Raw genomic sequence first — 22,200 nt, forward strand, 5'->3', positions numbered from 1 at the left:
CTGAATTGATTCAATAAGTGAATGAAAAAAAACCTTTCTTTTTAAAATATTGCTTTTGAATTTCTCACCTCTTTTATATAATTGAGTGGCTGTCTTTACTGGAAAAAGTTTTGAAGCACCTTAGGTATTTTCAATCAGTGTTAGTCTTATAAGAGAACAGCACTAATTTTACCCATCCTTTTCATATGGAAAACTCTACTGAGACACAGGTTTTTCTCCTTTTTATTATCTCAGCCCTCCTTCAAGACATGGACAGCTGGAGTGAGGTTTCTTTCTCAAGTTTACTATCTCCCTTCATTCAAACAGATAAATCGAAACACTTGGCAGTTTGTAACAGAAGAGTGGAACAGAAGTGGAAATGGGTTAGCTGTGACATGCAGGACTGGGGAGGGGAGATTGCAAGGTGAGAGGAGTGAGGCTTGAGCCAGGAGCCTGCATCCCTTCTTCTACCTCTACGTGAAGATTGCCAATTTATTCTAGAGGTGAGAGGTAGATGGGTGGCTGGGGAGGACTGTTTTGGACTGTCTCAGAAAGACGCCTTAGAGTGCCAGGCTCTTGATTTTTGTTGCCCCTTGAATCCTTCTGTAAGCAGCCATGAGTATTTACACAGGCCCTGTCTTCATCCAGGTCAGAAGGGAAGGAATCCAGCAGGAGAGGAGCTCTCATCCGAGGCACTGTAGTGCAGCAGAAGTGTATGGAAAAGGCTGACCACTTTAAAGGTCTTGTAAAGCTGAATGTAAAATAATCAAAATATCAAGCAAGCAAGCTAAATTTATTTTCAGTTTTTTTTGCTTCTTTTAATAATTTTATTTTCTATATACAATTTTTTGCAACTGTCAGTTTCACAATTCAGTAGTCTTCCTTGAGAAGATATTGCAAAACTGGTATCTTCAGTTACATTTGTGTCTAGAAACGCTGCTATGGGTGTCTCTGGGTCCCATGTCTTTCATAACAGGGCAATTATGTGTTAATGGCATATAAAATCTCTTTGTTACTGGTAGATGGGGAAAAAAACCTGTGTAAATACTGAGTAATTTATTAATAATCCTCCTTTCTAGCTATTTACCTGTTGGTGACAATTTTAATTAGCTGTTGTCAGCAATTCAGAAAAAGAAATCATAAACCCCTTATGCAAATTGATGGTCCCTCCCTGCAAGGTACCGAGTGCCTTGTCATGTCAGTAACCTCAGTCGTTCTTGAGGCCACTGCAGGAGCCAATCCAGGATTAACAGACAAATTGCAAACACGGATGCTAAAGAGTAGCAAAATCACCTGATGGTTTAGCTTCTACAGTAACATTCCCCAGGAATGCAGAAAGGCTGTATACCCACGGCACTGAATGGCTTTTTCAGAGGTCTTCTCTTTTCTTCATGATAATCTGCCTGATCAATGATGTTACTTCTGGTTTGATACTTTCTATTGGCTCTTCGGGTCTCCAGAATTTCACAACTTTACCCTCAGGGCTGACAAGGTACTTCCAGAAATTCCATCGAGGCTCTTTCTTTGAAGAATCTGTAAGGATGAAATCAGATAAATTTAGTGACTTACACCTGAATTGTCTCCAGGCCCTGCACTGTTTCTTTGACTATTTATGCTGAAGTAATCCCACCATATTCTTTGCTGGTAGTCTGGCATAGATTTTTACTGATTGCTGCTAAAGATCTGAAAATATGGAAGTCAATGATGCTCCCCCCTTCCTACGAATAGTTACTAGGGAAGATGATAAAAGGGCATGCTTATTCAGAGAATCCCCAGTGTTATGTTAGTTTTGGGAAGTGACATGGGAGCAGGAAGTTGTACTGGTGATGGCTTAATTAGGCTGCTTTCACAAAAAGCTTCAGTAGATTTTGACTGAAGAACAAGTGTTTGGTTGGGAATGGTGCTGAACTCTAAACTTATTTTTTTAAGCAATGGATTGAAGTTTGGTACTGCACTCATGCTGCAAGTGGATTACTTTTACACTAGATTATTGGACAGTGCTGTTGCCATCCTGTTGCTAGCAGTCACAGGCAGAAAAGGGTGGTATAGCATGATGGTCAGCCTTCTGACTGTCAAAACAGCAACATGAAGAAAACAGGTACTTTAACTGATAATGCTCAAGAATTTAATGTGAAACACAGGAATGCAGGAAGATGAAAACTTTACTTCAGAATACTGAAGTACCAAAGGGTCTTTCTCCTTCTTGTGGATGAACAGCACCTCAAATAAGAGAATGTTGAACAAATTTTTTTTCTTTATAGGTATCAATGTTTAACACTGATGGCACTGATATTTAGAATCTGAATTCATCACACACAGCGGGTGCCTTTGTGCTCTAGTCTTTTCTATAAAGAACTGAGAGAAAACACTCAAGAATTCCACTGGACATCTGGCAACTCAGAGTGACAAAGTTACCTGATGTTTTTAGTAGCATGCCTAAGAGGAGGTAGGGACAAACACAGTTACAATGGCAATGGTGACCACTTAAATGATTCCTCAATAAAAACAATTTTGAAATACATAGGAGGTATCATAGCAGATATGGCACATAAGTGTTCTGGGAAAGATTTCATTTAGGTACTGAAATAGTTTCCTCACAAGAGGCACTATCAGATAATGAAATAGACTCTGAAGGCAAGGAAATGGAATGCAGGTTTGGGCTTTCTACTACTTTATTTTCTGGATAAAATGGTGTGTTAGAAAAGGGTTATGTCTAAGCTATTTTTTCTTTCATAAATCAATATGGTTCAAAACCTGGTCAAAGCTCAGGAAAGTTCAGAGGGGCTTTTCAAGTTGGCTTTCAGTCTATGAGATCTTTGGTCAACTGAAGAGAGAGAGATTTTCATTTTTCTTATGAGAATATGAGGTTCCAAGCCTGTAAATTCTCTCTGTATTCATGCAGGATTTTGCAGGCTAGGCCCTGAAGTTCACATGACAAATTAATAAAAAATCAGTGGTTTTATATAACTAGTTTGTGTAAACCTGTTTTATTATATAGTTTACATAAAGGTGGTCATAGGACCCAGCTAAAAATTTCATCTGCATGTGTTTATTTAAAATCTTCCAGTAATTTTATGACCCCCATAACTATATTTTTGTCCATAAGAAAGGTCTTTTTTAAAATAAAAATCAAATACTTTGGAATGGGATTTTGTAGGTGGGCTTTTCTAGCGCTAGCATTTCTAACAAAATTAATATTTCCAGCTGGGGCTGGTCAGAGTACCCTGTTTTCATAAGCAGTGAGTAGGAACTGATGTTTTCAGGATAAAATTGTTTTGTCCATATTTTTGAATATCCAAATTAAAACGGAAGTAATTGTATGCTAAGTGCCTGTGCTTCTCCATAGACTTCCATGTTTCCTCGCAAAAACATGTACCCTGGATTCAATGAGAGTACCATGGTTACAGGCAGCTTGATACATAAAAGAAAACAGTTACCTATTAGAAATTTAAAGGCGGGATCTGCTTCTGATCCTAGGATCTTGATTTTGTGGAAAACAGGGAATGTTACTCCATAGTTTCCTTTGGCAAAAGATTCTATTTCCTGGCTTGAACTAGGCTCTGATTCTCCGAACTGGTTGCAGGGAAACGCCAGCACAGTGAAGTGGGAGGGACCAAACTCTCTGTGCAGCTCTTGCAGTGCGATGTAATTTTTGTCTGTGTATTGGCAGTAACTGGCCACGTTTACAACCAAAGTTGCCTTCAGAAAAAAAAGTTAGAACAGTAAAGAAAAAAACATAGATGTTGTAGAGGTCACAATTAAATCTTAAAATGGCATTTCTCATTGTCGTGATGGCTCCTGTTGGAAGGCTAAACTTAATCTGTCTGATCATCATTTCATTAAACAGATAAAGATGAAAACAGCTGAGGATATTTACCTTCAGATAATATGCTGTAAAAATACAGTAAACCGATAAACTTCATCTCACAGCTTTGTTTAAATATAAGCATTTAAAAAAGCAGACACACTTTTTAGCAGACAGCTAGACATTTAGGATATGCACTAAAATCGTATTTACTAGATAAACTTCCAAAATCCAAAACAAACATTCCTAAGATTAAAATCCACTAATGTGCCTGTTAGGCTGTATTGATCTATGTTAAATAATATAATTTATTTTCTTGATTTACTGGATCTAATACTTGATTCCTGGAATTGGCCTAGATAAAATAAATTTTCTCCAGCTTACTGTATTAAGAACAGAAATTTAGCACAAATCGCTGCCAAAAGCTCCCATAACCAAACCTTTTGTTTACCTAGAAACGTACACGTTTTTTGTCTGTACGGATTCAAGACGGAAAAATCGAAATAATAACTTACTTTCCCTCTGTACTTCTCCAAGGAAATGATCCTTCCTCGTGAATCCTTGACTTCAAAAGAATAAAAATCTTTGATTTTAGGTTTAAAAAACCTGAGTTGCAGCAGGCAGAGAATGGTGGTGCACAAAGCCATTGACAGGAAGACAACAAAGACCCTGGCTTTGGGCACCGAGTATTTCAGAGCACAACTAGCTGTGAGGGGCTCCATTTCTGAAACCTTTGGAGCGGAGCCTGGGCAGGCCTGGAATGTGAAGGAGGAGCTGAAACATGAGACTCTCAGCTCAGACCGGAAAGAGCAAGCTGCTCATTTTTTAGCTGTTGCAAACCAGCTACAAATCACAGTGCCTGCCGGGCTTCCGAGCTCTCGTGTAAAGCACCGGGATCTTTTGGGGGGAAGGGACGGGGAGAAGAAATGGATGAAAAGGGTGTAAATATCACCTAGGGGGGCTGGTAGCCCTGTCCAAGTGACGTGTGTGGGATACTCCAGGGGGTGTCCGCGCTGCCTTGAGAGCTGCCGGCGTCAAGAGTGAGTTTGTAGCGCAGCTCCAGCGCATCCCTGGGCTCCCCAGATGCATCTGGCGGAGTTGCATAGAAGAAGGCAGCTGTGTTATCAGACAGGCTTGGAGAAGCAGTTTGGGGGACAGCTGTTCAGGTAGAAAAAAGGCAGGATGGCTGAAACTGTCCTGTTCACAAGCTCAGCCCTGCATCTGATCAGCTGCTGTGGGTTCACGAGCAGCTGTGTAAAACTTTTTTTAGCACATGGAGCAGAGGAAAACTCCTTGGTAATAGGCTGTCATAAAGGAAGATAATATCATGTGGGTGGGTTTGTTTTTTGTTTTTTTTTTTCCCAATAAGAATGGGGATGATAATGGAAAATCTGTTGCTTTCTTAATTGCTACTGGCTACCTGGCAACGAGCTGCACTGAGATGGTAAGATTGAAGGTCTGCATGAAAGAAGAATTAACTGAGAGTCTCAGGCATAAGCCAAGCTCCAGTGGAGTTCTGCTGCTTGCGAATCTCTGCTTACTCTCTTTCCCTCCCTGTGCAAAACACCATTGAAGAGTCATTTCTGTCCCAGTTGGTTTTCTTTGTCATCCTGGTATTTTGTTGCACTTAAATGATGTGTTTTAAAGGATGGAAATAGAAGGTGCCTTTCTGAATATAATACCTGGAATCTGGTTGTTCGTTCCTTTTTAGTGACTTCAGTATTGCTACCGTTATCATCGATTTGTGCAATATCATAGTGATATGTCCAACTCTTTCTTATAATCACTAAATCCACATTCATTTTGTTTAACAAGACTAGAGAAACAGTTTCACACCGTTCTACATAACAGAGAGATGCTTGGGAAACTGTGAAATTTTATTATTTGTATCTGAGGGCAGATTAGGCTTTCCCTCTGCCTGGCAGTGAGGCCTGTGAGCATGGTGTTTTGATGGTGGGGAAGAAAACACACAGACTTCTGTGCTGAAATGAACAAAGCTACCCAACAAGCAAGCACAGGTGACTAATGCTGACCTTAAAGGCAAGAACAAATGTGTTTGGTTACAGAAAATCTATGCAACATCCTGATGTCTAAGCTACATCTCAAGTGTTTGCAATTTGCTTCTAATATTATTTCAGAACTAAATAAAACAAACAATCAAAACTTAATATATTGTAATACTGCTGTACCTAATGATTACCCTGAAGCCCATTATATTAGCTCTGTCTCCTTTTGTTACTCTCAACTAAAACCTTGATCAAAAACTGTCTTGAAAACAGAATACATTGTTTAATATTGTCTGGGCTCTTATGTTTTAAGGTGTGATAGTTTTTCAGGTTTTATGGCTTTCTGACACAAATTACTGTATAAATGAATTTGAACTAATGCAAATTAAAAAAACAATTTAATCTTTACTTAGTATCCCTTAATATATTAAAAAGTACAAGATAACATTAAAAATAATGACACGGGTAAACTGCAGTGGTGGTGAGAAGGTTCAGAAATCAGAAGATATCTAAGTCCTTTTCCAGGTATCAGAGATCAGAGGACCCGCTGGTTCCAGACAGAAGACAGGTGGGTTTGCCCAGTGTCTGTCTCTCAGGAACCACCAGACCCCTAAACCTACTCCACTATGTGGCTGAAGGTTCCTTGGGTCCTTGAAAGCCAGTGATGTAGCGTTAATGTACGAGTGACACAAATCTAGATTTGTTTTGTTTTGTTCCTCCCTCCCGCCCAGCAACAGGCTTTCTGTACCAGCGTCGATTCAGCTTATCCTAACAGAAGCGTGTGTTCTGCACTGTTTTCCCCCGTCTGCTTCCCCTTTCTTCCCGCGTTTGGCCGTGGGCCGGAGCCGTGCTCAGCCCAGCACCCGCGGCTGCTGCCCTTCGGCAAGGGCACGGCAGAGCTAAAGCCAGCGCCAAGGAGGCTGGCATTCAGCTTTGTCTGCGGTGCTCGGTGTGCCGTGGCCGTGCAGGGATGGGCAGGCAGGCATTCAGCCTTGTCTGCGGTGCTCGGTGTGCCGTGGCCGTGCAGCGGCAGGCTCGGAGCGGACAGGCTGCGGTGAAGCGCTCCGTGCCGCGGCAGCGCTGCCTGCACACGATGGCAGCAGCACCGGGCCAGCACCACAGAAACACATCCCTGTGGAGAGAGGACAGCAGCCGGCAGGGATTTCTGAAACAGCCTGCAGCAAGGAATTTGTGCCAGGTGAGTGCCGGTGCTTCCCTGCCGGGGCTTCGGCGGTGCAGAGCCGCACCTCCAGGACAGCATCCTTTCATTTTATTTACACCGAAGTACTGGAGCAAGTCCAGAGGAGGGTAACAGAGCTTCTGATGGGTCTGCAGCACCAGTGCTGTGAGGAGCAGCTGAGGGAGCTGGGGGTGTTTATCCCAGAGAAAAGGAGGCTCAGGGGAGACATCACTCTCTGCAAAAGGAGGTTGCGGCCAGGTGGGGGTCAGTCTCTTCTTCCAGGCAACCATGGCAGGACAAGAAGAAATGGCCTCAAATCATTAGGTTTAGGTTGGTCATTAGAAGGAATTACTTCACAGAAATGGTGATTAGACACAGGAATGGGCTGTCCAGGGAGGTAGTGGAGGCACTGTCCCTGGAGGTGTTTTAACAAAGACTGGGCATGGCACTTAGTACCATGGCCTATTGAAATGGTGGTGTTATCTTACAGGACTTGATGATCCCAGAGGTCTTTTCCAGCCGAACTGATTCTGTGATTTTCTCACTGGAGCGTGCTGCTGTCGTGAAAAGAAAGCTGTGCCCGCAATTCCCCTTCCCAGTGTGCAGACAGCTTAGGGCAGCAGGCCCTGAGACAGATGACACTGAGTGGGGTGAAAGGAAAGAGGAAGAAATGGATCTCATCCCTAGCCAAGCAGTGCCAGTGGCAGACTAGCCTTTTTTTGCTCTGTGATGTGGGACACACAGGAATGGATTTAAGTTTCACTGGGCTGCAAGAGGGCACAGGGTCTGTACCAGCTCCTTCATGTATGGAAAAGTCATCAACAACAGACGAAAGGACAGGAGAGCTCGTAAAGACATCTCTCATTTGCTTCTTTCTGCTTCTCCTTTACTGTATGAGCAGCTTCTGCAGATCCAGCTATAAATGCAGAACTGGGATCAGTCTGCAGGCCTGGATTTGGTGTGGTCACTCATATACCTCAGGCTTCACGTATTGATAAAGGGACACCGCCCAGGGGACACCCGCGCTCTACTCACCTTAGAGGAGATCTACTGGAGGGCCATTCAGATTGCAGACCGAACTTCCAGTACCGAGTGGGTCCGGAGGAGAGATGATTCTAAGGGAGGCTGTTTCTCTCCATCAGCAACAGAGGGAGCTGGTGAAACGTCGAATGAACTTTGAGAGTGCTGACTCCTGCTTCCAGCAGTGCTAAGGGAAAGTGGGGAAGGGTTTTTGCATGCTGCGTGTCCGCGAAGGACTTCCTGGAAGATGTAGGGAACTTTACACAGTTGACTTCTTGATTAATAATTGAAATATTTAGAAAATGAATAAAAGATTCCCCTGAGTGTTCTGGATATGCTCCCATGATTATGGTCAGAAAGTGCAATTCCATTTTCTACTAAGGAGAATATCAGAGCTCTTCAGCATGCTCAGGTCTAGGCAACTCTGGCTCTAAAACAGTCCGAAGTCTTTCCATTTTCAGTTTCTAGAACAGAAAATTCTACATGCTGCCTCTACAAGCAGTGGTGAAAGCCTGTGTGATTCTGGGAAATCAGATGTAATTTTCTAACAAGAAGGATTCTCTGTAACTAGTCAATAAACCTGAGGCTGAACATGAGCTGCAGTAGTTAGCAAGCATTCTTTACTAAGGGAATGATCAGTCTGATCCTGTTTAGACATCTCTTTTAGGATAAGATGAATGGTGCTGTAGAAATGTATCCTTTTCTTCACCAGGAAAAGGAAAGCAGGGTTACTGCTCCAAATGTCAGTATTTGCACTGACACACTCAGTGTGCAGATCTGCTTTCTGAGTACTGCCCTTAGATCACCACTGCTATTCTAAAAAGTACTTGACAGATGGTCCCATGCACGCTTTTAAAAGGATTTTTTTCCATTAAAACTATTTTTCCAGTAACACCTCAGATGCCTAAGAAACTCCGTCATGAAAACTACTCAGCAGTCATGCTGCAACAGCTTTGGAACGAAGGAAAAACAGGAGAGTTGAAACAGAGAAGTAATAGGTGAGTTATGCTGTATTCAAATGCACAGACAGGATATTTGCTTTTTTGATGTGTTTTTTTACCTTGTCTTTGGCCTGGAATCAGTTATGAGAATACTACCTTATTGACACAGATAACAATAACAAGAGAAGGTCCATTTAGGAAATGTCTGCTGGAGAAAAGTAATTTTGTCATTTTTTGTCTTTTTTTTTTGTCATTTATTTGATTCAGCTTTTTTTCTTCTTTCTCTAGGCTACTATCCTGTAAACTAAAATCAAAACTAAACAAATGAAGCCCCCAAGATGGGTTTGTTACCTTTGAGGTAAAGCATGTATTGTAAGAAATATGCATGAAGAACATGAATGACTCAGTTTTCCATCTGCTTTAATAAGCACTGTGGTGAAGAAGATAATTGCTTCAGTTCTTCAGGATGTAGCTGATGATTTTGTCCAGTAGATAGAATGAGGTGCTATGAAAAAATTACCAAAGAGCTATCAAAAAGTTCCTTTCTGAGAATGTTGTTGTGAAAATAGGTTGTCAGATTTTGATCAAAGTTGAAAGAACTCAAGGAATCTGCCTAACATATGAAAAAACGACTTCAGAACACTTCCAGTTTAAGTGCTATTTTCTATTGTTATATATTTTATCAGTTTATTCTTCATAGTGAGCACTGACACACCATTTTTTTTATTTTTTAGGCATTATCCATACCTTTTTGGACCATAAATCTATGCTTCAGCTACCCATCTTCATTAGTGATGAACTTTCTCTTCACTAGAAAATTGACTTCTTCTGTTAAGCATTGGTACACATGTTAGAAACTCTATTACCATAATATGACACTGAAAACCTCTTCTCTGCTTTACTTCTATTTCCTTGTGACTGTTCATATATTAAGTTGGAACTTTTTAGTCAGTGATTACAGTTTCTCCTCTTCTCTCCTTCCGTGGATTGTGCCAGTTCCAAAGTTGATATGAAGATGTTAAGAGTTGTTTTCATATCATTATCTCTTGGACCATAATTATTGAGTAAGCTTGCTTCTGCAATGCATACCTAATGTCTATTTTATAGCATTTTATAAGTCTTAGTTTATATTATGGGCAAGTTTCTGTGAGGGTAATAAGCTGAATTTCTAACAGAAGGAAGTGATACCAGCACTGGTGGACTAATCAGGCTTGCTGCCTGATGCTTTGTAATAGTGGTACTCTGGAATATCCCCGGATATTGGAAAGAGACCACGCTTTTACACCATTCCGGGAAACATAATTCTTGGGACAATCACTTAATTTTCTTAACAAATGAGCTAGTCTTGGAAATCTTCCTTTCAACAAGAAACAGTGCTTTCTTTCTTCCTACCCCCCATCAACTGATTGGAGAGTTAATACATTTTAGAACTCTTAAAATATCGCAATTTTTTAATAGTCTTAGATCTAGCCAGCAGAGAAATTGACTGTAACTGCTCTTTTTTGGTGAGATGATAAGCACTTCTATGAAGTAATGTGCAGAAAAAATTTTTTTTCTGATAATGGAACATCTTTTAGAAGATGAATACATGTTGTTCTGTTCAAATGGAGTCATAGAATGATTTGAATTGGATGGACATTTAAATATCATCTAGTCTAAACCCCCTGCAATGCCAGGGACATTTTCAACTAGATCAAGTTGCTCAGAGCTCTGTCCAACTGGGCCTTGAGTGTTTTCAATGGGATATCCATCACCTTTTCAGGAAACATATTGCACTTCTTCACCCTCATTGTAAAAAAATCTCTTCCTTATACCTAGTATCAACCTCCCCTCCTTTAATTTAAAACCATCACCTCTTGTCCCATCACAACAAGCCCTGCTGAAATGTCTGTGCTTCTCTTTCTTATCAGCCCCCTGTAAGTGTTGAAAGGTTACAATAAGGGCTCCTCAGAGCCTTCTCTCCTTCAAGCTGAGCAGACACATCTCTCTCACCCTTTCCTCAGAGAAGAGTGCTCCAGCCATCTGACCACTTTTCCAGGTCTGCTCTGGACCCACTCCAACAGGTCTTTCTTGTGTTGAAGGCCCCAGAGCTGGCCACAGCTTTCCAGGTGTGATCTCACTGGAGTGGAACAGAGAGGCAGAATCACCTCCCTTAATTTGCTGGCCACAGTTTTTGGGCAGCCCAGGATATAATTGGTTTTTTGGACTATAAGTTCCCATTTCCAGCTCATGTCCAGCTTTTCATCCATTGGTGCCCCCAAAACCTTCTGGGCAGGGCTGCTCTCAATCTGTTCATCCCCCAGCCTGCGTTGACACTGGAGGTTGCTCTGAGCCATGTGCAGTGCCTTGAACTTGGCCTTACTGAACCTCATGAAGTTCATGTGGATTCTATGTAAACCTAGATTTTTACTGGAACTTACAAGTAGAAGCTGAGTTAGAGCAAATATATTAAGAGTTCTAGATTCAGGACTACAACAATTTCCTCAATCTTAATATGGGTATCTTTTCAATACATTGTGGGGTGACTAAAACCTAAGTTATTCCTAAAACCATTTGAAAGTCAGTCCTGGCTAAACCCATATGAAAATCTACTTATCTTCTTAGATAAATGAGCATTTGATTCATGCAGCCTGTGTAAAGGAATGGGATCTGTTGAGAATAGAATCTTCTCACAAACCAGTAAATGTGTGTGGTCTCTCTGTGGGCCAAGACATTACTTCTTTGTATACATAATCAATTTCCAAAGAAATGTCTGCACTAATTTTAGAGGGACACATACCCAAGCAATGTGATTAGCTTTCTGCCAAGTTGTCTGTATAAATCATACAGAAAATATCTTTCAAAGCTGAAGGTCTGCTGTAGAACAGCTGGAACGTATAAAGGAGAAACACTTCTATTTTACAGCTGTGTTTTTCTAAGAGATTTTTTGTCATGATTGCAGCAGGATTTTGAAGAAGAGTAACACAGACTGTGCATTGCAGATTTCACAGACATTGGAGAGAAAGAATTCACTAATCTTGAGTGACTGATAAAAATATCCGCTGCATTTCCACATTACTATATATAAAGAATTACAAAACAAACAGAAAATTGGCACCAGAGCATTCTTCTCAGTGACCATTGTGAAGAAATGCATATTACTAGGAATTGATGAAGATATTCCTGTCCTGTGTGAGCTGATCTGAGCCTTTGAATCTTGGTTAAGGATCTAATAATTCAGATGTCCCTTTCCTTAATTTTTGCTGCATCATGTCTTTCTTTCATACCCAAGGAAATGCTAATGCAATTTTTAAGATGGTATTCCTCAGGAATAGCCTGTAACTATTTTCCGCTTTATATTGTAGCACTGGTTTAGGGAAAGGGATAATGGAGTCCAGTGTCTGTGATCCTGGTTTGAGGAAGGGCTCTGACATCCAGGGTGTGCCATGCTGTAATCAATGGCCCTGCAATGCATGTGCCACAGAACTGCTCTTCCCTCAGAGATACTTATTGACAGCACCCAGGAAATGTCTTTGCAAGCTGGTAACATCAGTCCAAGTGCCAATTCAGACGAGAGCAAGAGGTCACTAAGGTTTGACAGGTGACCCAGGTAATAACTCCAGATCTACAGGTTTGGACCTTCTTCCACTGCTAAGGTGGCCTTGTTCAAATAGCTTTGTTGAAGTGTGTGTGATCATTAACAGTGAATCTGTGTTTTATGGGAGGAAAAATGTCTCAGGTCTCTCAAGTTAGAGCAATATGATTTGGACATGATTTGATATTCTGTATTTGTTATTTATTTCCCATCCCAGAGACAGGCTGTTTTGAGGCTTTTATGTAATGATTGTTGAATCCTTTGATGGGATTGGTGTTATCCACAATATTTAAATGTTTTTCAACTGTCTTCTTAATTCAGTCATATTTTCACATCAGCTTAGCTTTGGTCTCAGAGGCTGGATATAGCATTGCAGAAATTGGTGATGTGAAGGTCTGGGAAAATACTAGTAGTATCTGGAAAGGTATGTTCCAATATTGCTGGAGTCAGTAAGTTAGGAGTCTCTCTGATTTCTTCAGAAAGAAATCAGAATGCAGGGATTGAGTTGAAACCTTTAGATAGATTGAAGTATATTAAGCCTCTCACTTATGAGGCAGAGGTGAAGATTTAGGCTGTAACATAAGAAAAAGAAAATAAGTAACTAAATGGAATAAGTTTTAAGTGCTTTTAGTGAGTAAAAGGGCTTAGATGCCTGAGAAGTAGTACATGTTCTAGTGAAGGTTGAAAAACATGCTCGTGTTTTCTTAGAGGCTCCAAGAACCTAGCTTCAGACATAATAGAGTTAGAGTTAAGAATATTGCTTACATTTTTCAGTTAGAACAAGATAGGCCATGAAGGTAGTCTATACATAGCCTGGTGTGTTAAGAAACCAGAATTCGAATAGGTTAAGGAATAGTGTTTCGAGTTTGTGTCTTAGCTAGTTGGAAACTTTCTATAAAAGAACATGCATCAGGGAGAGATGGTGGTCTATGCCATGGCTTTATGCCATGTGCATTTTGCCATTGCATTTTGCCACTGCAGCTTTGTCATTACTTTTAGCCATTGCTTTGCCTTACTTTGTATTTGCTTTTGAGACTGATGTGCTTCTGCAATAAATAACTTCATAGCAACTATTAGCTGCTTTGCTTTTTACATAAAAGAAGAAGTAGCTCGGCAGTGTGGGTGCACAGGAGGCACCCTGAGGTCCTCTGGAACCTCGCACAATATAGCAAACATTTTCAGGCACACTGAAAAATAAGATGCTACAGTCTTCATCTACACTGGAAAAACAAATGCATCTGCCTCTTCCAATAAGTGTTACAGATTAATACAAAGTGGCTGAGAGCTACCTGCCCAGAGCTGTTTCTAGAGTTCCCACAACCTCTGAACAGAGAATATTGCAGCTCTTTGAGTGTGGTTAAGTCCTAGTATTTTACCTGTTTCTCCTTTGGCTCCCATCTGATGCACTGGTGTCCCTAAAACATTAATTTCCTTTCAGCTTTTCAGTTTCAGAATGCTACAAAAGTGTAGGGTTGTGCTGTGGAATGGGCAGGGAATATGTACTATGTGCACTGTTGTGTACATGACAGTGCCGGGCATGCAGAGATAGTGGAGTTTTGTTGCTCTTGTCTGTAGAGAAAGGTCAAACTTTTCCTAGCACTGCTGCTGGTTTAATCTGTGGGGGAGTTGATTAATTTGCTACATAAAATATCCTTTGAATGAATCAGGCATCAGGGAGTGTGAATGGTCAAGTGATTTGAAAACAGGGAATCTGAAGAGATAACCTGTGAAATTATACAGGCATTCCCATACTTATTTGAGTGTGAGACAGTTCATTAAATATCAGATTAATATTTTGGTGTCTTCTGTCTTGGACAGATGATTTCTTTTGGTGCTCTGGCCATTTTTCTTTATGAATCTGGATTTCACCCCCTGTACAAGAAGTTGGGGTTTATGTGATAGACTTGTGTTTTCTTTCATTGCTTTCCTCAGTGCAAATGAGCCTAATTTCAGAGCAGTAAATAGCAACAGTATAGGGATAAATCACACATTTTTTTCCCTTGATGACAAATAAATATATGCTTTAAGAATACCAGGTTTGATGCCACTCACCAGTTTGTTAATTGAATAGTTTGATGGGACAGTACTGACGAGTTAATCACTTCCTAAGTCTCATTTTGAGAATTGACACAGGCATGTGACAGCCAAAATCTTATCAAAAGTCAGTGATATTCACCAGTATCCAGGCAAAATAACAAACCAGCACAATGAAATTTAACTTCCACTAAGAAAAAAGCCTGCTATGTATATTCATGCGCCCATGAAGTAGGTGAATAGAGCTGGAAGGGTAATCGTTATGATTTGGGGTAGATGAATTACTCACAAGAGAAAAAATCCTGAAATGAGTTAGAGATGATTTTGTCCCTTACTGTCTCAATGCATAGTACCAGCTACCAATGTTAAAGAAGGAAATTATATACAGAGTTTCAGAAGTGTTGCCATTCATTGAATGTTACAATTAAGTGTCTTAAGTTTCTTGAACTATCTTGCTTGACAGGATTCAGAAAAGCATTGTAAAATTTTCAAAAGTAGTGAAAAATCTAGATATTAGAAATAACTGTATTTTTTTCTGTATTGCCAATTCTCATTTTAGGAATGTTAGACCTTTTTAGGGTTAAAATGCAGTGTTACAAATCCCATTGTACGGATCGGAGGTCATTCCTGCAAACCTTTATTGTTCAACTCCACAAAATTTTAGACAGAGAAGAAAATAGCTGTAATCTACTTGCTCATCTTCAGAGAGAAGGTGAGAGGGGAAATATTTGCTCTGTTAAATTGAGTTTTGGAATAGAGGAGAAGGTTAAAGACAGTGTATGGAAGGGATGAATGATATAAGTTTTCCACAACAGTCATTAAAATTTTATATAGGATGCGTATGTGTATACTCACAGATTACAAATACTTTATCAGTATTGAATTCTTCTTTGAACAAGAGAGGTTAGCTGAAGAGATAAATATAATCTTCTGCCCTTGAAACTTTTAGGACTCATTGTAATTATGACTCTCTGGGGAATAATTTGAAGAAGGAAATTAAGACACTGCGAAAATTGCAAAAATGTGTATCTTCAGCATTCTGCTCTGCACACTATAGCAATATAATTTTTTTATACATAAAAATCTAACATTAAATGATTCAAAATGCTGGCTTTTTTTTATAGTGCTGAGGAGTCTTTGCAGCCTAATATAGACAATGACCACAAAAGATGACTCTTTCTCACACTTGCATAGGCTTTTGTTTCTCGTTAATGCTCTGTCGTGAGCTTAATGTGGTGTGATTAAAGACAGTGTGTTTTAAAAACCTTTTCCTGTGGTTAGGTGTCAGTGGGGTAGATATTTGGGGGAGAAATAAACACCAGACAGTAAAAGAATTAATTACTATATAAGGGAGTTTTGGAGTGGGAGAGCACACAAATTCTGCTACTAGCAACTTCTGAAAAAAACGAAGGTAAAAAAAGAGAAAACCCACCATGCTTTACACTAAACAGTGGTATAATTTAAACAAAACATAGTGGAACCTATTCCCAGTTCTAGCTGACTGAATGCATAGAGGTTTGAAAATGCTGGTGAAATGTGGCTTTTACCTAGTCTAGTGTGTCTAGTGTTTTGAGCCTACCCAGAATAAATTACACCCTTCAAGACTTCTCTGAATTGTGTAGAGGCAAATAGAAAGGCTCAGGCCTTAGAAATATGGTGGTGTTATGCATTACTGATATGTGTGATGCATCTTCAAATACAGGATGTCAAGAGGGAACCCAAAATGAGCTTAGAAGTGTTGCCACAGTGACACCATCCACACCTTTGGCGCAAGAAGTGAGACTTCATGTTACTGGCTGATGCAATGATTATTGCAAGTTAATTCCTCCAGTGTGTTGTTTTTTACACAGACTGTGTGTTTCAAGAAAGATGGTGATGTGTCCCCTTCACATAAAATGGAATCACTGCAGGATATAACTCTCATACAGTTTCCTTCAGCTATAAATCTCAATGCAACTTTCAAATCAAATAGCTCTACCTCCACTTAATTTTAATTTAAATGTTTCAGCAATCAGCTTTGGCTATCTAGTAGTCAGTAACCACAGCAGCAATTTTATTGAGTGGACTTTGAAGTATCTTAATTTGAAAGAGAGCAGTGACATCATTTGTAGTTTAGGTGATGCCTTCTAAATTCTCACTTATGTCTTTGTTGGTGAACAGGCAAAAATGAAACACAAGTTACACACAAACACACATAAATCTCAGGTCTGAAGATTCTGAGCAATTCAAAAGATCTAATAAACTATTTATGTGTATGTGTTTATAATTGTCCCTGGGAAGATTTTTTCAACATACCTTTGTGAGTGTTTATGTCCATGAACAGGATAAAGGTTTTTTGATATGATATATACTGATGATGCACAAGGTATGTCGCAAGAATGATGACATTAACAACAGTGGTCTATGGAAATGATTTCTGCTGCAACAGTCAGGTTTGTAATTAAACAGGCTGATGGATTCAACTGTTCTCCAGAGAGATTTTAATTATCAAAAAATTGTGCCAAACCTTGGATTATGGTAGCACATTCTGTGCTTCAGGGGTCTTGCAAAATAAGAATGTCCTGGCTTGGTATTAAATGTTGTACGCCATCTGCTGCTGACCTACATGACGAAACAGGGTGTTCTGAAGCTAACTATTGCAGTTATTTGCTTTGCAAGTGCAATGTGCTCAGCATCAGGGACAATGGAAGAGTACTCCCATCATACATTTACTGAGCAGGCCCTGAAGATGAGGAGCAGAACCTCCTTAATAATTTTTTGCATTTTTCCCTATCATCTGCAGGGTAAATGTTATCATTAACTCAAAGATGCTGGACAAACCGTACCATATAAGGCAGTCCTATGTCTTTCTCAGTGACAGGAATCACCTGGGAACAAAAGTATTTTTGGATCTGTATCTATTGGAGAAGGAGCCTCGTTTCTGGTGGAAGAAATTAGGGTGAGTGATGTGGCAATGTAAAGTCCAGGGCGACAGATTGAAAAATTCTAGTGGGTAAACTGTAACTCAGGTGCTGCTGTGCAAACATGCACATTTGAGGAGATTGGCTTGTCAGAGGTATTCTCCTTCATGTAAGTGGAATGCTTCCCAGTAAAGGTTTCATAGAAGAATTATCTGAATGTTTTTCCATAGTGTCTCTCCCCCAAATCATACTACCCCTTACCCCAGCTTATTATCTACTGGTTTTTTGCACTATATGTAGTAGCTTTCTTCTTGAGCTACACATGCTGGGCTGGAGCCTTGAGAATCTCATTGCTATCACTGTAGGACCTGCTGCACACATCTGGAATGAATGAACTCTTCAAGCCCTTGAAAGCATTAATTTGAATTTCAGTTCCAAACACACTTCATGTCTGGCTTGGATGAAAAAGGAATATGCCTTGCAGTTTGCACCAGTGATGAAGAAGTGCACATACTAGATAACTTACTTTTTATCAGTCTCTCTCCATTTTTAGCTAAAGTAGCTACCAAACTATTTGATACTGATTTTGTTTTAGGGAAACTAATGGAAAAGATTGACTAAACTACAGAAAAACTCTGTTAAAAATGTATGTAGCACTTCCCAGTATCATATTCCATCTTACTGGACATCCAGAATTAGCTACATGTAATGGCACGTCTGAAACAGAGAAGTTGATGACTGAATTAATGATTCAGGTTTCCAGTGACAATCAGATTATTTTTCCATCAGTAAGAGGAACTCTGATTAAATTATTTTATTCAACACAGGTTATGTTTTTCTTGTATGCCTTTTGCTAAGATCACTCTAGCAGTCAATGTCTTTAGAGTTCAATCCAAGGCTCTCCTTATAGGTTCTCATTTGGGAATTTGACTTCAGTCTGGTTACACACACATATCTGAACCTGCTGTTGTGTGACACTACTACTAATAAGAGGATTTTGTGTGACTTTAGCTAAGGTACTGGATAATAATTGGCCCTACCTGCTGCAGTCATGAGTCAGCAATCTGAAGGTACTGAAGTGCAGTGTTTCCATGAACTCATAAAGACTGACATGTAAACAAATAGCTTTAAGCTCACAGGTGTGTACTCCTTCAATTCAGTCTGACTTCTGACTGATAAAGCTGTAGAAATTTGGAAATACTCATTCACTCTTGTGAAATAAATGAGCTTGAAGTTTTCCTTATGTCAGTTCAGACTGGGGAGTGGCCAAACTTTAAACAAATGAAGGGAACAAATTTTTCTTTCTTCTTGCTGTCAAATTTTTATTTCTCGTTTGTTTTGGATTGGCAGTTGTGGAACCCTGAAACCAGAGAGAGGCTGAGAAATACGTTTGGCCACCTGTCTGTAATTTGAGCTGGAATCATTGTATTCTGAGCAGGTGAGTAGTAAAGTCTATTCCCATAAAGAGACTTGCTGCTTTTACTTAGGCAAATATCCCATTCATTTTAGCTGATTTTTTTGGCTTAATTCAAATGACATTTACCTTTTCCTGCATCTCTCACCCATCTCAGAAATCATTTGTAGATTTGTTGTACGACAGGAAAGCAGCCAAAGAGGATTTAACCTCTTTCTGCAGTCTCTGTTTCTTACTCTCCTTCCAAAAATCTGTCACCACTTGCGGAATTTCACTATGATTTGGAGACTGTGACTCTGGTTTTGTGCAAAGCCTGAGCTTGAAATTGTTTCATCTCCAGTGAGTCTGAATTTCAAAAATCATGGCCTGCCTTGTGCTGAGGAGACAGTATGTAACTTAGATGGCCTCTCCATTGATATCATTGGGATCCATCTGTCCTTTCAAATGTACAGCAAAGCACAGCTCTGAAGAGCTGCACACCCCTCTAGTTGTGTATCTGTTAGGAAAAGCCAGCTCTTTGCCATCCAGAACCCAAGAAGGGATAGAGTGGTTGACCTTTTTATTGTCAAGGGTGTATTTTATAGTAGCAGGCGAATATTTTGTATTTAGGTATCATTTCAGTATGTGGGCTCAGATGACAAAGATCAGATGTGCTCTTGTGGTTTTTTTCATACCACTTTCTGTTTCAGATCTTTGGCTCACACATGAAGGGGGTGAGGAGAGACTTGTGTATGATGAATGCTTCCCTGATTTTAAAATCATATGTTAGTGTTCTGTTTTACTTAAACTGAAAGATAATAGGAAGGGTAGGCTGACTTTATTATTAACTCAAAATTAAACAAGTATCTCTTGATAAGAATGGCAGTGGTAGATTTATTTTTGGTTTCACAAGATTCTCTGGTTGTGATTGTATGAGGTCTGCAAGGTGGAGGTACAAGGAGGTACAAGTATACCAGCTGAACAAACAGTTAATAAAATGCAGTTGCAATTATATTGTGTGGGTTAGGTTAGAAGGATGCAGGTGTAACATCCTTTCAGTGCCAAGTGGCATAACCTCACTACAGTAAGAAATAGTTTTGGTTCACATTTCCTCTTGGCCAAAGCAGTGAAAACAACAGGAACTTCAAAACAGAAATTGATGATATTATTCAGTGTGAACCTGTGAACTACAGTTATGGCTGATGCATTAGATTGAGGTAAAATTTATTTCTTTTTCTAGGTTTGAAATTGACCAGATAATTCTAATATTAGGGCAGAGTTAAAATAACTGCACAAGGAGAAAAAAGTTAATGAAGTTAATATTAATTGTTACTAAAATTAGAGCAGCATTCTTACACTAAACTTCACAGTAGAAGGTCCCAAAGTATCAATTGACTTTGGGATTGTAATTGTTGTGGTTAAAAATAGTCCAACAACAGATCATCATGAATCTGTAAATAAATTTCAGTACCATAAAGTCCATTTTACAAGCACATTTCCTACAATAAGTCAAGTTTCTGTATGCATTTTTAGTGCTTCCAAATAATGCAACATATATGTGAAAAATTTTTAAGAGCCATTGCGGGAAAGTCTCCAGTTACTAACCCGTTTAAAAATAATTAAAACCTTTAAATAAATCTATTGCAGTGATGTCAGATACCTGTTTCTCAGATACCTAGAACGATTGTATTTAACTTGCTGATTTTTTCAGTGTCATCATACCAGTTGTAAGTGTGAATTTCCATCAGGAAGCTCTTCCGATTAGTCATAGGATTAATGTAAGTAATATCCATAAAAAATACTTTGCAAGGTATTTTCAATGTTCTCAGTTCAACTCCCCTATTAATGTGTAAAAGCCATATCTAGGAGCTAAACTTTAACAGTAGCTGTATTTCCAGGCAGGGTGTTCCTTCCTGCCTTTGGTAGGCTGATGACACTGGTTGTAGAACAGTGAATCCACTTCCTAACAAGCAGCTAGTGCAACAGTGTCAAGCTGCTCAAATTTTCCTAAAGCCGTGGAGTGGGAGGGAGAAATGAGGCAAAGGAAAGGACCGAACCAAAGAATACACAGTAAGTTGCTAGAAAGCCCTCTAGCAGTACAATAGATTTTACACTACTTCTCTGTTGGGTGTGGAGTCATACCTGGCTTTGACAAAAATCACTTTGTGAAAGGATTTTTCATGAACAGGAAACAGTTTACATTAAATGGCTCAGCAGTTGAACAGAGTGTAGGTTAGTGTCACTGTGCTCACTGAGAGACAGCAGATATTCTGCCCAGAATGGAGTGGCTGCTTGGCTCCTTTCTGTGGTCAGTCACCTCCACAGTCAGGGTGTGACTTTGGAAGTTGTTCTGTGTTTCCTCCTACTGAAATGTTGTTGTTCTGCTGACACATTCCACTCTGATGTGGTTTGTTTCTGAAGAAACATTGGTGTGATGAAGTTGCTTTTAATGTTGCATTAGCATTAAACCCACGCTGCCTTTTGTCCTCTGCAGTGGTTCACTGTTAGGATCCATCCATCACCGTGATGTTCATGTTGCTCAGCATCATGATGGGATTCTTTGTCAAAACAAAGCATTTGCAGCCTGAAATTGTCACTAGCCGACTTGTTGCTGGCAATTGGGTCTAGAGGTGGTATATTGAATATCCTAATTGAATTCCTTTCTTAGCAGTTAAAATATATGAAAAAGGCATATTGCTCAGGCAATTTTAAAAATTGTCTTACTGATGTCTATTAGTTTCTTCTGTCTGTGGAGTAATTAATTTTAAGAGCAGTTCTCTTCATAGGTAAGTTTGCTAGGGCTTTGATGTTGGATTAGTAGGCCTTTGTAAATATGTTGCCAAACAGAAAAAATATTTATCACATTTTCTTCTATGTACCTTCTCAGAAAAGTTTGGTGGTGTAATACTTACAAGTTTGCAATCAAGATATTTCAATTTTTGGAATTTTAGCAAATTACTTCTGCTGCAATTAATTTGATATATGAGGTTCCTTTTGCCCTTCTGCCCATTTTCATGTCATTGTTGGTGACAAATAATTTGACGAAGGAAATATTAAATGAAACAATTTAAGATCCTTTGTCATTATGTAGTCCCTGTCTGTGTGGGAGATAGGTCAGGTAATAGGAATAAGAGGCAGGAGAGTCCAGTATTTATAAGCTGTTTATCCTCCCAAAAGTATCTGAGGCTGGACTGCAGTGCTGGGGTTAAAGGGTCGGGGAAATTTACTGAGGCAGATGGAATTGAGTTCTGAGAAGCTTTTCTTCAGGTATATTCTGGGCCTTAGGTATATCCTGGAAATACCCTGGGTGAAACCAGGTCTCTTGTAAACCCTGTAGGCCGCTTTGCTTAGACTTCTGTGACGGCTTC

The 22,200-nt window shown here is 39.7% G+C and overlaps 2 protein-coding genes across 3 annotated transcripts in view; one reads left to right on the forward strand and one right to left on the reverse strand.

Moving 5' to 3' along the window:
• Positions 1-771: 771 nt before the first annotated feature.
• GPX8 (glutathione peroxidase 8 (putative)) lies at positions 772-4,575 on the reverse strand. Of its 2 annotated transcripts, XM_014887046.2 has the most exons (3): positions 4,300-4,562; positions 3,417-3,678; positions 772-1,512 (listed from the first exon to the last, which is right to left on the reverse strand). In XM_014887046.2, exons 1-3 carry the CDS (start codon positions 4,504-4,506, stop codon positions 1,349-1,351), a joined length of 633 nt encoding a protein of 210 aa, XP_014742532.1. In that variant the 5' UTR covers positions 4,507-4,562; the 3' UTR covers positions 772-1,348. The 2 variants fall into 2 exon arrangements, with proteins under 2 accessions (XP_014742532.1, XP_014742533.1); XM_014887047.2 differs by lacking the exon at positions 3,417-3,678 and having other exon boundaries at positions 4,300-4,575.
• Positions 4,576-4,867: 292 nt separating this feature from the next.
• Positions 4,868-22,200, forward strand: part of LOC106859607 (uncharacterized) — a 42,439-nt gene continuing 25,106 nt past the window's right edge. Inside the window, exons 1-5 of the mRNA XM_088157024.1 lie at positions 4,868-4,950; positions 6,759-6,988; positions 8,880-8,988; positions 17,322-17,477; positions 18,790-18,877. Coding sequence (XP_088013150.1) covers positions 4,868-4,950; positions 6,759-6,988; positions 8,880-8,988; positions 17,322-17,477; positions 18,790-18,820 — 609 coding nt within the window. The 3' untranslated portion in view covers positions 18,821-18,877. The remainder of the gene's footprint in view (positions 4,951-6,758; positions 6,989-8,879; positions 8,989-17,321; positions 17,478-18,789; positions 18,878-22,200) is intronic.

This window comes from Sturnus vulgaris, chromosome Z, assembly GCF_052056855.1.
Source record: "Sturnus vulgaris isolate bStuVul1 chromosome Z, bStuVul1.hap1, whole genome shotgun sequence".
In the NCBI taxonomy this organism is placed as follows: Eukaryota; Metazoa; Chordata; class Aves; order Passeriformes; family Sturnidae; genus Sturnus; species Sturnus vulgaris.

Bases quoted from the DNA above. Each gene is read 5' to 3' on its own strand.
- GPX8 (XM_014887046.2), bottom strand. From the start codon at position 4,506: ATGGAGCCCCTCACAGCTAGTTGTGCTCTGAAATACTCGGTGCCCAAA. The intron at 3,679-4,299 runs GTAAGTTATTAT...TTTTTTCTGAAG, and splicing joins TGGAGAAGTACAGAGGGAAA to GCAACTTTGGTTGTAAACGT. The intron at 1,513-3,416 runs GTAACTGTTTTC...TCATCCTTACAG, and splicing joins CGCCTTTAAATTTCTAATAG to ATTCTTCAAAGAAAGAGCCT.